Here is a 13796-nt window from a genome sequence, read left to right on the forward strand (position 1 = left end):
CTTACTTAGAAAAGGTAATGGAACCGGTGAGCAAAGCTCCGAGTACTCCATAAAACTGCACTAAATTGCATGATTTCAATGCCCTACCAGTAAGGCACTACGAGCCAGAGTGAGTGAAGCACTATTCGGCTGCCCTTCGAAAAGTTATTATTTAAGATGTTATTTTATTGGATAGTGATGAAAGTTGTAGCTACTCGAGAGAGGTACTTCGAATCGGTATACTGTATGAAGGTGAAGCCAAGTATACCGTGAAGGGCAATAGAGATATTTGAAGAACAGCCTTCCCTTGCTAAACTTGATACATCTTCTTCTGGGATGTATCCACCGGCTGAGAGTATGTCATTCGCAAGAACATTGTGATGAAGGTTGCGCAGTCACTTCAGTGTGTCACTTGAGATTCCATTCAAAAGGTGACTCTTCTTTGTTCAGATTAGCCATGAAAAACTCGATACAGCTCTCTTAAATGATGAGTCAGTTTATAGAAAAGCTCTGCTGGGGTCACCTGAAGATTGCTTCGGAGGGTCCTCGAAGACCCTTATCAATACATGAACAATATGGTTATCGGAGAGATTTATTTCCTGAGCTCAAGGAATCCCATGTCCGTTTGAATTTCATCAACACTTCTGACAAACCTTCCGCCTTTTGGCGGCCCTTGCGAAGTGGTTGCAAAAATGTCGTCGCTTGGTCAAGACCATAGAATAACTTTCCCAACACATATCCACACACAGGCAACATACAAGATCAGGAAAGCCATTACCGGAAACGCCTTACCACTGGAAGGTATTTCAGTTTTTTTTATATCAATAAAAAGGTTGATGGCCATTCTGACTCGACCCCTGCTGAGGTAACGACGACATTGTCGTGCTAATGTCATCCTCATCTAGGAGCACTCGAGCACTTGGGATCCTTAGCGGCAAAACTGCCACCAGTAATATGGCATTATCCTCAATTGCTTAACTATTGCTCCTTTGAATACTTTTGAACTCTCTTTGCCTTATATATTGAAGAAAAATCCTCCTGTTGAGTCAAAAAGTACTCGAAATAAACTTCTCATTCAGACAATGGGATCAGCACGGACGCTGCTTGGATGGAAAAAAACGGGGAGAGACGAAAAGTACATGAACAACAGGATCAGTGAAAAACTCACTCCTGAAGATGTGTCCGTTATGAGACCCAGATGTTCAAGATTGACCTGCAGCTGGATCACAGAGTTGGGTTCCAGAGCAGTGAAAGACAACAAGCCAACCATAAAGCTTTATCATAGCATTCTAAATCAAGTTCTTCTTTCAAATTGTCACTCTTCCCCATTGCCCTACGTATAATTTTTATCCTTAAACGATGTATGATCCCCTTTGCAGCCAGTGCAGCCTCGGGGTCCTGATGGGCCAGGTATTACTAATAGCAAGATGGAGAAGTGTAACAAATAGAAGAAAAAAAAAATCTTCTCAGTGAATCTTTCAAGATTCCGTCATCTCTAAAACTCTATAATCCCCATAAAGTCATCTTGCTCGGCCTCTATAGTGCTTTTCATCCCCTGGCCCTTGATGCGCACACTTTCCTGTAGCGCATTCTACTTCTCACTTAAGCTTCCATCGCATGTTTTCGTTTCTATTTATAATCCACTCTCCTCTGGGCAGCTCCCACCATTTGCACCCAATCGCTTCACCAAAGTTTAAGCAGCGTATACGTCTGATCTAAGCTAATTCACCCCTTCCATCAGATCAATTACTTCATCTTTACTCAATCTCCACACGATCATCCATGGGCAGAAGAAAGATCGCCATTGAGCCCTTGACGGACGACCGTAACAGAACGGTGACATTTGTCAAGAGAAAAGCTGGTTTGTTCAAAAAAGCACACGAATTGGCCGTGCTTTGCCAGGTGGACTTGGCCGTGATCATAGTGGGCAACAACAACAAGATCTACGAGTTTGCGTCGGTCGATACCCCGGAGATCATCGAGTGCTACAAGCGGCTGAAACCACACGAGCTGAAGCTGCCGGAGAATTACGGCAAATACAAGAAAAAACATCATTTGAGTGATAAATTGCTGCTGCTGCTGCTGTTTGTGGCACTGCCGAAGGATGACCTTCACGATGTACCTGTGGACGATGCTGACTCCTACTACGACTCAAACAGTCCTGAGCCAAAGAGACAGAAACACCTGCTGACACATTCGACGCCGTCGTCTATGTACAGCAAACAGCCCTCGAAGGCGAAAGCGCTGGAGCTGAAACCACTGCAGCTGCAAAGGCCGGTGCTCAGGGTCCAGATCCCCTCTGATGCTAAAAATTCAAGCAACGACTCGGCAAAGACAATTACTGCTTTGGACACTACTGAGGTGAAAAAAGACAACGTCAGTGAATCTACCCATCCGGGCCAGCCTCCTCTCCCAAGCAGGTTCGATAATTTCATGAAGTTGAAGGGCAATCAGCCAAATAAAAACACCCCTCAGCTTCCCGTGCCTACAGTAAGCAAATCCCAGACGCTGAGTCCATCAAGCGCAGTGGCGCCTCAGCTTCCGAGAAACGCTGGCGTTCCTTTCTTCTCCTCCCTCCCACAGGCCTCGCCTGGTCAGTACCAACCTGCCATTCTACCTACACCAGTGCTAAACCAGGTCTTCAATCAGGCATATATGGGCCAACCCAGCGCTACCGTTCACCCAGATCACAACAACAACAGCACCAATAACAGCAACAATAACCACAACAACAATAATGGCAATAACAGCAGTAATAACGAGGATGGGTCACAGCAGAATACTCAGCAAGGCGCTGACAATGACGACTCACAGAAATTCAAACATACTTTTCCAGGCCAATTCGCCAATCCAGAACAAACGCCGATGTCAGCACTTCCGTCTCGATACGTCAATGACATATTTCCCTCTCCTTCAAACTTGTACCCACCTCAGGACTGGCCCCTGGGGATGACGTCGTTCCCGGCCAATATGCCCCACTATTTTGTCAGCATGGTTCCCTCAGGTAGTGGGCAGACTCCAATGACAGGAAACCCGATGTTTATGAATGCACGGGGATCTCTTCTGCTGGCAAATAGCGGCGGCACGGGGAACGGCGCTCTGAGAGAGGGAGAAGGGGTCCCGCTGAACACGCAAACCACACAAGGGCCCCAGCCACCGCAGCCGGCAGCGCAACAAAGCACCGCCAACACTCTGCCGCAGAATCTGGAGATTTATATGGGGAACCTGTTTAACTATAGAAAATAACCAGGTGATGCCGCAGCCATGAGAGCTGCTCACGATTGTATTTAATGAGAGATTTGTATATTAATGTGACGATAGTGATGTCAACTGTGTAGAGTACGATAGTAGCGGGATAATTATCCGATGAGGAGTCATGATCTGCTTTGTCCTGCTTTTGATTAAAACCTTTTAGTTTGTCTCACCTCCAGACGATCATCTGTTACTCAATTTGCAGCCATTTCTGTGTACATGTCAACACCCAAATTCCACCCCATTAACACCCTTTTCCAACAAAATCAAAATTGCATAGTTTTTTTCTTCAGAGCTTAAATATCATCAACTACAAAGGCATCGTAAACCATTTGCCCTCCAGCTTCATCTTCAACCTTCACCGCCGGCGCCGCTTCCAAATGTGATTCAAGGGCTCCAGCCCTAAGGGTCTTCCCGCCAAATGATCATGTGACCTTAGACCTTTGGTTCCGCCTGCATACAATCCTTTTGTTCCCTCACTATCCACAGAGTACCCTCACTGAGTGTGGGAAAAAAAAAAATCAATTTTCAAAAGGCTCGCCTAAAAATTTTTCTTCCCATCTCCATCTAGGCTAACAAGTTCAACATGAAGGTATGTCGGTCGTCGTGATAACTGCTGAAACCAAGCAGTTATTCAGTTCAGACAAGTCAGAAAGGGTGAAGACAACAAGTGCTGTAAAGAAAATTACGTGAAATCGCTGAATCCATGTGTTGAATGAAAATATCGAGTATGTCCTCCTAGGATCAAGAACGTGAGAGTTGAAGCCCAGTGGGACAAAGTAAAGAAGATATTGAATCGTCCATCTTCCCATCTTAATAACAAATTCCCTATCCTTCCTGTTGCATTAATTCATCGTTGTCGTTTTTCGACTTGTCTTTTCGCTTTCCCTCCTCATCGAACTATGTATACTAACCCCCAGTTAAACATTTCCTACCCAGCCAACGGTACCCAGAAGAGTATCGACATTGATGACGAGCACAAGTTGCGTGCTTTCTATGACAAGCGTATGGGCCAGGAGGTTGAAGGTGAGAGCGTTAGCGACGAGTTCAAGGGCTACGTTTTCAAGATCACCGGTGGTAACGACAAGCAGGGTTTCCCCATGAAGCAGGGTGTGTTGCACCCAACCAGAGTGAGATTGTTGTTGTCTGAGGGCCACTCTTGTTACAGACCAAGAAGATCGGGTGAGAGAAAGAGAAAGTCCGTGAGAGGCTGCATTGTCAACCAGGACTTGTCTGTCATTGCCCTTGCCATCGTCAAGCAGGGTGAGACCCACATTGAGGGTTTGACCGACACCACCACCCCAAAGAGATTGGGTCCTAAGAGAGCCAACCACATCAGAAAGTTCTTTGGTTTGTCCAAGGAGGACGATGTGAGAGACTACGTCGTCAGAAGAACCATCGAGAAGAACGGCAAGACCTACTCCAAGGCTCCAAAGATCCAGAGATTGGTCACTCCTCAGACTTTGCAGAGAAAGAGAGCTTTGAAGGCCAAGAAGATCAACAATGCTAGACAGCAGAGAGACGCCGCCGCTGAGTACGCTCAGTTGTTGGCTCAGCGTTTGCACGAGCGTAAGGCTGAGAGAGCCGAGATCAAGAAGAGAAGAGCCTCCTCTTTGAAGGCTTAAGCAACTTGTTGCCTTTGTCTGTCTTGATTTGTAACTCTAAGGCTTCGTTCACCCCCACACCACCGTACTATTAATTGGTATCTATAAATATCACCTTGTTCGAATTGATTGTAGTCTACACTCACATAACAAATTATCTCATTACCCATACTGATATCTTCAGCTCCTCGAGAAGTCTATTTCACGTCAATTTTTTTCCTCTCCTGTTGTTCTTCCTCTTCCTCAGATAAATTGCGTTTTTTCACGAGTCTTTTGATGTTCTCGTAAACCTGGTCAGTGGTCAAATTGGACTCGTAAGTGAAATTCTTCTTCATGAAATTATTACGCTGCTCCTGGTAACGTGGGTCTCGGAGAAGCACCCGCAAGTGGGTGTCGAATTCCGCCTCGGGAATCTGTTTACCTGTGATAGGACATTTGATTGTCCGTTTCGACTCCATTTTCTTCTTTTTAAGTCTAGACTCTCCAGCAGCTTTGATTTTCATTCCCTTGGGTACTTTATGCTGCTTAGTCTCCGGGGTTATTGCATCATCTTTTTTGGTCTCTTCAACCTCTTTATTCTCTTCCTCAGCCTCAATGGATGGTAATTTTCTTGGTTGAGCAGTGGGTACCTCTATTTCCTTAGCCCTACTTTGCAAAGATCGATAAACGATATCTTCTCTCATCAATGGCACTGCAAGCTCTGACACTTCATCCACCGCATCAAAGTTGACTTTGGCAACAAAGGTAAAGTTCTGCCAGTCAATGGATGCGTAGTGGAGCTGCTTGTTTTTCCGTTCAGTTTCTTCAGTTTTCTTCTTTATTTTATGTTTTTGCTCATATACAGCACGATTGTATGCTTTTTGGAACAAGTTCGTATTTTCTTCTGCTAACGCCTCCTGGAGTTTCTTCGAGTCTTGGTTTTCCTCAGGATTCTCGACTAGGTCTACCACCGCTTTATATTGTTTCACCAACTTCATGAACAAGGGATGAAGCAGGTGTGACCTCTTCAAAAATGCAAATTGGCTTCTATCTCCTCGGCTCTCCATATACTTGAAAAGGGCGTCTGCGTGTCTGGATGTGTTGCACGCTACATATAAAGCAGTGAGCTTCATCACATCGAGATCGTAAGCCAGAATGGGAGGAAGATCTATGAGAAATAGTAGCTCATCTGGTTTTTCAAGTGGATTCTCGTCTTCCTTCTTCTCTTTGGGCTCGTCTTTTGTGTTATTCTTTTCTGTGAGTTGAGCCTTGTAGTATTCATGGTACGGGCTATCTGAGTTGATGAAGGAGAATTTGTCGTCGGTATTGTTTTTGAGAAGTCTCTCTTCGAAGCTCTTTCCGTTCTTTAGAACGTATTCTACCGTTTTGTCTATAGTATCTCGTATTTGGAGTGGTGGAATAGACATGATTAGGAAGTTGTAGTAGCTGGATGAGCTCTATCTAGATGCAATCTAGATGCATTTGTTATATGTAGGTCTGGCGCTTTGGTTGCAAACGGTGAGACTTGAACATAACGTGTTGAGTTAAAGCTAGCCTATTTTGAAGACACAAATAATGATAATTCTGATTGATAAACTCTATATCTGCACTGATTAGGTTGTTAGATATTAAAGTGATTATATCAGTGAATAGTATACCATATATTGATGATCTCGAGCTTTTTTTTTATAGACTTCATGTATTAGAGGAGCGTTAGGATTTCAGTGTTGCCACTTCCATTCTAACTCGAAAACTATATCATTATAGAAAACAAAACCCCTAATATCCTCAACTAGTGTCAATCCATTACCGTGCGGTGCGAATGATCCCCTCTGAACTTCAGCCGTGACTATTCTATGAATTTCCACTCGTCATTAAGTGTGCGTTTATTGACCCATTGGAGTAACTCGTCGCATCGCCGACCTCAAAGCTCGATTCAGGAGCTCTGGGAGGGTCACTCCCTCGTTGCCCAGCTGTCGTCGCCCTTTGTAGGTGATTCTGACGATTTTTACGAACCAATTAAGTTTCCTCAAGTTGTCGAACGAGGTATCCTCAGGAGCTAACATTTCCCTAAGATTCATCGCTCGCGGAAACCCTAGGTGGTTCCACCAATATTGCGATATCGCACATTCATTGTAGATGTGCTGAAGAAAAACATCCAAAGTAACTTCCTTCAAACACAATAAGCATTTTGCGGCTCTTGATGGCCGCTCGTCATGTTGTGGCACGTATGACCCAATATTAAAGAGATGAATTGCCCCTAGCTCGTTGCGTTTGATCCATTCTTCCCTATATAGGGCTTTCCAGAACTTGTCCCATTTTTAATGGGCCTTGCTTCGGGCATATTTCTGAAATCTTCCCGGCATAATAGGCGGTTTCTTCTCTGCCTTTGCTTACTTTGGGATTTGAAAATCCCCGTTCTTAACATTTTTCTTTCTGAGTCCGATGGTATGCCCCGTAGACTTAATATGGCTGACACATCCTCTATGCGAGCCCTGGAAGCAATTGTATAAGGGTGGGTTATTCGACTTCCTTTACCAACTGTTTCAAGCGTTAATGTAGTGTATTTCGTTTGGCGTGAATGTCCATTCTAGGTTCTCGAAGTATCTGCCATTGGTCTCGAAAAGAAAGTCAGCCCAATCCAAGCCCTGACTATTTCTTATATTTGCCCGAGGGTTCTGATGAAAGATCTTCACCACATGGTGGAGCATCTTTGCTCTCATGTATTTGACATACCAGTTGATCATCCCCAAGGGTCCTGGCTAATACTTTGGCTCTGTGTCCCTGTAGTTGTACCTTGAGCTCAATGACTCGAATCCCCCTTTTTCGGCCTGGCGTATAACTTGTCTGCGCTAATGCCTTGGAACATTCGTTGAATGCTGACGTCTATCTTTTGAGCTCCTTGGCTGTCATACATTGGACAAGGTCCTTGTAAACAGTTTTGGAGCTAACGAACATGTTAGTACCGAGGGCTTTGTTGATGGTGTCGAGGCCCCTGTACCCTTGCTTGTGTGTCATAAAGGGGAGGTTTTTGATGAATCTCAGCCAGTCCACCCCTTTAAGACGGATGCCTAAGTATTGTGTGTCTTCTCTCCCAATGTATGATTGGGGATAGGGGAGAATGTCTTGTTCTTTGCGCGAGTAACCATTGTAGAATCCAATTAGTTTTGATTTTGACTGACTGACCAAGCTATTGCTGACTCGTTCAAAATCTTTAATACAACGAGCCGTTTTCTGGTAGTCCAGAAGATTCAGTAAATATATGTTTACATCGTCCGCGAACGCATGATATTGCATCTGTCCTAGACTGATGTCACCGTAACTTAGTTTGACTCCTTCCAATATCTTAAGGTGTAACAAAAAGGGTTCTAGAGCGATGTTGAACAAAAGTGGTGATAGCGGGTTTCCCTGACGGGTCCCACAATCTAAGGGAAAGTAATCCCCTCCACAATTGTTCATGACTATCTGGCCGAACTGCCCTTTGAGTATCAGCATGAGTAAGCCTGTCATTTTTGTCCCCAATTCCATTTTTTCTAGGGTAGCATTAATATATTGATGCGAGATCCTATCGAACGCTTTCGTAAAGTCCGCCATCAAGATCGCCTGATAGTAGGAAGGGCGATCCCGATCTTTACGTTCTTTCAAAAGTCGAACCATAGTGAAGAATTCCATCGTGTTGTGAGTGATAAAACGTCCCTTGATGAATCCTCGCTGGTTGGGACCAATGAGTTTGTCAAGCACCTTTTGAAGTCTTCTGCACGCTGCGCTTGACACTATCTTGAGTGTGGTGTTTGTCAATGATATGGGCCTCAAATTTGCAATGTCCGTGTCACCCTCTTTGCCTCGTTTTGGTATGAGGGTGATGAGTACTTTCTTGAAATTCTGCGGAAGGTTTCCGGTCCGCATGATGTTATTAGCTTCCCTTGTGAGTATTGGACCTAGTGATTCCCATAAATATTCGATGACTGGGAGTTGTACTCCGTCAGCTCCGGGGGCTGCGGATTTTTCCATACCTTTGACCGCTATTAAGAGCTCCTCCTTTGTGAAAGGACGGTTGAGTGTCGCCCGTTCGAAATCATTGAGTTGGCTAGTAACAGGGCTTAGATATTGTTGGAGGTCTGAATCTGGCACTTGCGGGGGTGCCTTGTAGAGGTCACGGTAGTATTCTGTGGCCACTTCAAGCATACCAAGGGTGTCGTCCGCTTCAGTGCCAGTAGCTGCATTGGTAACTTTTTGATATATTGTCGGGTCTTGCCGTTTATGTTGAAAGAAGGCCTTGGTGGCCTGATCCTGATATTCCCCTTTCAGGATGTGACGACCGTCCGAGATCATCTTGGCAGCAAGTCTTGGATGCATACGACGTAGCGTGCCCATGAACTTGATGTAATCAAGTCCCTCACTCGTGATAAGGAATATTGCTTCACTAATCAGAAGGCTTGTGGGGATCTTCCGAAATGCTTTGTTGGCGTAAGGAAGGAGGATACGCCGAAGGGGGAATACAAATCGCCTTTTCCCCACGTGTACTCTAGACTGGTTGTCTAGAACTAAGGATAGAATAATAACGAAATGTGATGTGGTTATGACCGGATGTCTATACGTTTTATAGCAGCGAGCTCTCTGTCGCCAATTCCTGGGAGCGTGAAACCGATCAATTCTGCGGCAGTTTTGGTAGGATACGTTGGTAGGATGTTTGGAAATTCTGCGGTCCCACTTAGCAACGTCCTCCGTTCCACTGACATTATCAAGTTCATTTATTGCCAATCGCACTGTCCTTTCGGAAGAGTGTTGTCGTCAATAGAATGATTGAGGTCACCTCCATAGAAAAGTTGAAGGGTAGGATGTTGGTCCTTCAAGTGGCGAAAGTTGGCTGAGTTTCTCGGATGATTTCGGCTTGTAACTGTTTATCAGATGTGGGAAGGTATAGGTTCTGAACGAGAGGTGATCACCCGTAACCGTCTCAATTCTGATGTCTGTTGCTCGGTCTGAATATAGTGAATATGAACCAAGTTCGTATGAGCCTAGGACACGGATACTCGACTTTTTATCAAGATGCCCGTCATGTTCACCTTCTCTGTTCTTGAGGGGTAGAATAGAAGGTTAGGTCCAAGGATCTGGCATAATCATGCATGACTTCAATGTTAGTTCGTGTGGCCTTGAATTCTTGGAGAAGAATATCAAAGTGAGCCCCTGTTTGGGCTACTGTAGCTAAATCTCTGGTCTTCTGTATGTTAAAGAGCCAAGTTTTAAGATTGTTTCTTGTGTTGCACCCCGTCTTTGTAACGAGGGTTGTCCGATGTATTATTTGGTCTTCAATCATTGATTCTTGCTTGAAGATTGGCTTGCCGGTATTCCTTTCAAGGTTATCTATGATCTCCCTCATCGTTGAATCACCGGATTCCAGGGAAAGGTTGTATAGGCAGCTGTGTGGTAAGCGAGACAGTCAGCTGGGCTTCCTCCGGGGCCTATGCATATTTCGCTTGAGTTTTGCTAGCCTTTCCGATCGCCTAGTTGGCAGTACTGACCTGCTATCAGTACGTCCCAGTCTTACGGTAGGCTTCAAAGCGGGGGTGGAAGCTTTGGCGAGTCTTTGCGCAGCTTTCGTTGGCAGGCCATACTGTGGGGTTCCGTACCCCAATTTCTGGCTTAATATCCCTCTATTTCAGCTACAGCTTCTCCTAATAACTTAAATCAACTCTATTTTGATATTCTTTCCTGAAATCTAAAACTACATGCTCCACGATATATTTAATCAGTTTGACTTATCTCACATCAATTGGCACTCTGGCCGAGTGGTCTAAGGCGCCAGGGTAAGGTCACCTTACCATACATTCCTGGTCTCTTCGGAGGCACGAGTTCGAACCTCGTGGGTGTCAATATTTTTTGCAGTTTTTCTGGTCAGTTTACTCTGTTTGACGGACTGAACTCTTCATTTTTGCAATTGAGAGATTGTAAGTTACTTCAGCAGCTACTAGTTCATTGGTCCGTTAGCATTGTACTTCCCAACTTTGACGATATCTACACGTGACCCACATTATACTTAGCCCCGGCTATCACTCGGTCCAAAGTTATCAAGGAAGTGAAAAGCTACGATGATTCACCTTCTGGACAGACTGGCGTCAAGCAACCACCGACAAAGCGCCGGTGACGCTGTGCCTGTCAGGAAAAGAAGAAGTAGCTCCCAAAGCACCCACAAACCTCCCGAGAAATCTGGGTATGAGTCCTCCTCCAGCTCATCAGACGTGGATGGCATTACGGGCGAGTTGGACCAGATCGGCCGCCTAACGATGCCGTCGTGGCCGTTTAATTTGTCCAAGGATAATCTACCGAACTTTTCCGGGTTCCCCTCGATGGGCAATTTGCCGCAACTCCCGTCGTTTGATCTCCCCTACTTTGACCTTTCAGACGTCTCCAAGTACGTCTCGCAGTATATGAACACCTTGAGGAACAAAAATGGGGGTTCTGGCGGGGAGGAAGAAGACCCTAAGCTTCTCAATTCTGTGAAGACTGCAGTGGCCACAAAGATACAGATGAACAGATTCCTTCAGGATTTGAAAGGGGGCCAATCGCTTCAGGCAGCAATCGATAGACTACAGCCTCTTACAGACCTCATCCACGAAGTTATCACTCTTCCGGTGGATGAAGAGCTTGAAAAAGAGGTGGAGAAGGGCTTCGAACCCGAAGGTGTGGGAGAAATCGTAAATCGTGAGCAGCCGCTTCTTACTCAGCTTGTTCCACCCGATGGAGAAGAAATAGATGGTCTCCTCGATCCAACTCATAGAACGCGCCGTGAAAGACAAAAGCAAAAAGCCAACAGGTTGTTGAGACGTGCTGGTAGTGTTCTCTCGGATGACGGAACACAGACGGGAAGCGATCTCGATTTTATGGAAGAGCTCACGCCTGAGGAAGCCAGAGCACTCACGCATTTAGATTCCATTGATGACTTTTACAAAGAGGATCTATTGAGACAAAAAATCCAGAAAATCCAAAATCTCGCAAACCTTAGTCAGCGGTCCAAAAATAAGTTGGTCACAAGACTCATGATGGGCAATTATTACAAGTATATCAACGAGAAGCTCCCAGAAAAACCAGGCTTCTCTTTGAAAAATCTGGCCGGTCTTCATTTGCCTGAGGAGAAAGATGTCAAACAAGAATTGAAGCGAGACCAGCCTGAGCCCCTGAAGGACGAAGAGTTCGCTGATGAGGATATGGACGATGTTGACGAAGATGAAGTGGTGCTCACAAGAGAGGATACACTCCCTTCATATTATGATGAAGAACAGGGAATATTGGGGTGTCCTCATTACCAAAGAAATTGCAAGCTTGAGTGTCCAACGTGTCTCAAGTGGTATCCTTGCAGATTTTGCCATGATCAAGAAGTGACCGATCATAAACTTCAGCGAAACGCTGTCAAGCATATTCTTTGCATGAAATGCAATGCTCCTCAGGTGCCTGAGACAAGCTACTGTGTCAATTGTGATGCCGAATTGGCCAATCATTTCTGCAGCAAGTGCATTCTCTACGACAACGATCCCAACAAGGATATCTACCACTGTGATAAATGTGGGATTTGTCGGCTTGGCGTCGGATTAGGCAAAGACTATTTCCACTGCGATGTATGCAACATTTGCTTGAGTATTGATTTGAAAGAACACCACAAGTGCGTCACGAATACCACGCACTGTAATTGTCCCATTTGCAACGAGTACTTATTTACAAGTGTCAGCAAAGTTGTATTTATGAAATGCGGCCACCTGATTCACCAGGCTTGCTACGATGAGATGGTGAAACACTCCTATAAGTGTCCCGTGTGCAAGAAAACTGTGGTGAATGTGGAGACGCAGTTCCGAATTCTCGATCAAGAGATCCGCCAGCTGCCACTTCCCCCTCCTTACAACATGTGGAGGTGTATCATCAGCTGTAACGATTGCAAAGGTAAGAGCAGCTGTGCATACCATGTGTTAGGGCTCAAATGTAAATATTGCCAGAGCTACAACACCAATCAACTCAAGCTCATCAAGCCTGAGGAGGAGAGTGACCAGGCATCTGCGGAAGAGGACCTGGATGGCGACAATGACCGAATCGCTACGATGCGGCTCATGCAAACAAACCTTAGCAGCAATTTCATCATTGACGAGCAAACGACAGACTGTAACACGGAATACGACGAAGACTTCATTAGCGGAGGAGAAGATTTGGACGAGCATGAAGAGGGGCCAGAGGGTAATTCAGGCAACATTGTCAATCTTCGGCGACTCACCAAATCGCTACTAGGAAAAAGAGATGTTGACGGAACGTCCATCACAGCAGTTTTCCAACGTTTCATCAACAATACTATCGCCGACCTTCCGAACGACGAGGATGGAGAATACGATCAACACTCCGATCCCGATATTATAGGCGGGTTTTAGCGAGCATCTCGGTAAGCGTCACGAATTGCTGCCAAAAAAAAAAATGGGTTCTACGCGGGAGAACCCAAAGACCTGTATGAGAAGCATCCCAACCGTTAGTATTGTTGGGCTAAAAAAGAAAGTCTGGGGAAACTCCACCGGAGAAATCAGAGGAAAGGCGTTTTGGTTGAAGGTCGACAAAAATAGCTAATTTTTCACGAAATCTCCACCCTCAACGTTCTCGGTGACACAAACGTGGAAGCATGCCACATGGGTGAGCGACAGTTGCTCAGAGACTAGTCTGGCCTGGCGGTGAAACCAGAGGCCCTGCACGTGACCAAGTGCCCACCGCATGGGCTGCGCCGGCAGTCGTTTAGTGCTGTCGCTCTCTATGCCTGCAAGCGATAAAAAAGACGCACTTTACTCGATTGGTACCCAATAAAAGAAGTAACCCCCCACACGGCACCATTTCTTGGGTTGGGAACGCCAACGATTGTTGAAACAACCACTTCTTCTTTCTACTTTGCTTACCTTTGGACGTTTTCCTCCCATCTTCGGCAATCGTCACTCCCACTTGCTGCTCCTCCCCACTTAC

General features: G+C 45.5%; 5 protein-coding genes across 5 annotated transcripts; 3 read left to right on the plus strand and 2 right to left on the minus strand. All coding sequences in view use genetic code 12, as the record gives it.

The window, feature by feature from the left end:
* Positions 1-1761: 1761 nt before the first annotated feature.
* On the plus strand, positions 1762-3225 carry RLM1 (Rlm1p; the record flags this gene model as incomplete). Its single annotated transcript, XM_029032835.2, has 1 exon — positions 1762-3225. One exon carries the CDS (start codon positions 1762-1764, stop codon positions 3223-3225), a length of 1464 nt encoding a protein of 487 aa, XP_028893150.2.
* Positions 3226-3817: 592 nt separating this feature from the next.
* RPS6A (40S ribosomal protein eS6) lies at positions 3818-4856 on the plus strand (the record flags this gene model as incomplete). The annotated part of the gene is made up of 2 exons (XM_029032834.2): positions 3818-3823; positions 4152-4856. The coding sequence occupies 2 exons, from the start codon at positions 3818-3820 to the stop codon at positions 4854-4856; spliced, it is 711 nt and encodes a 236-aa protein (XP_028893149.1).
* Positions 4857-5032: 176 nt separating this feature from the next.
* CJI96_0003328 (uncharacterized protein) lies at positions 5033-6241 on the minus strand (the record flags this gene model as incomplete). Its single annotated transcript, XM_029032833.2, has 1 exon — positions 5033-6241. The coding sequence occupies one exon, from the start codon at positions 6239-6241 to the stop codon at positions 5033-5035; it is 1209 nt and encodes a 402-aa protein (XP_028893148.1).
* Positions 6242-7700: 1459 nt separating this feature from the next.
* On the minus strand, positions 7701-9188 carry CJI96_0003329 (RNA-directed DNA polymerase; the record flags this gene model as incomplete). The annotated part of the gene is made up of 1 exon (XM_054702123.1): positions 7701-9188. One exon carries the CDS (start codon positions 9186-9188, stop codon positions 7701-7703), a length of 1488 nt encoding a protein of 495 aa, XP_054558098.1.
* Positions 9189-10903: 1715 nt separating this feature from the next.
* Positions 10904-13222, plus strand: CJI96_0003330 (uncharacterized protein; the record flags this gene model as incomplete). The annotated part of the gene is made up of 1 exon (XM_029032832.2): positions 10904-13222. One exon carries the CDS (start codon positions 10904-10906, stop codon positions 13220-13222), a length of 2319 nt encoding a protein of 772 aa, XP_028893147.2.
* Positions 13223-13796: the final 574 nt, after the last annotated feature.

The sequence above is a fragment of the Candidozyma auris genome, chromosome 3 (assembly GCF_003013715.1).
Source record: "Candidozyma auris chromosome 3, complete sequence".
NCBI lineage: Eukaryota > Fungi > Ascomycota > Pichiomycetes > Serinales > Metschnikowiaceae > Candidozyma > Candidozyma auris.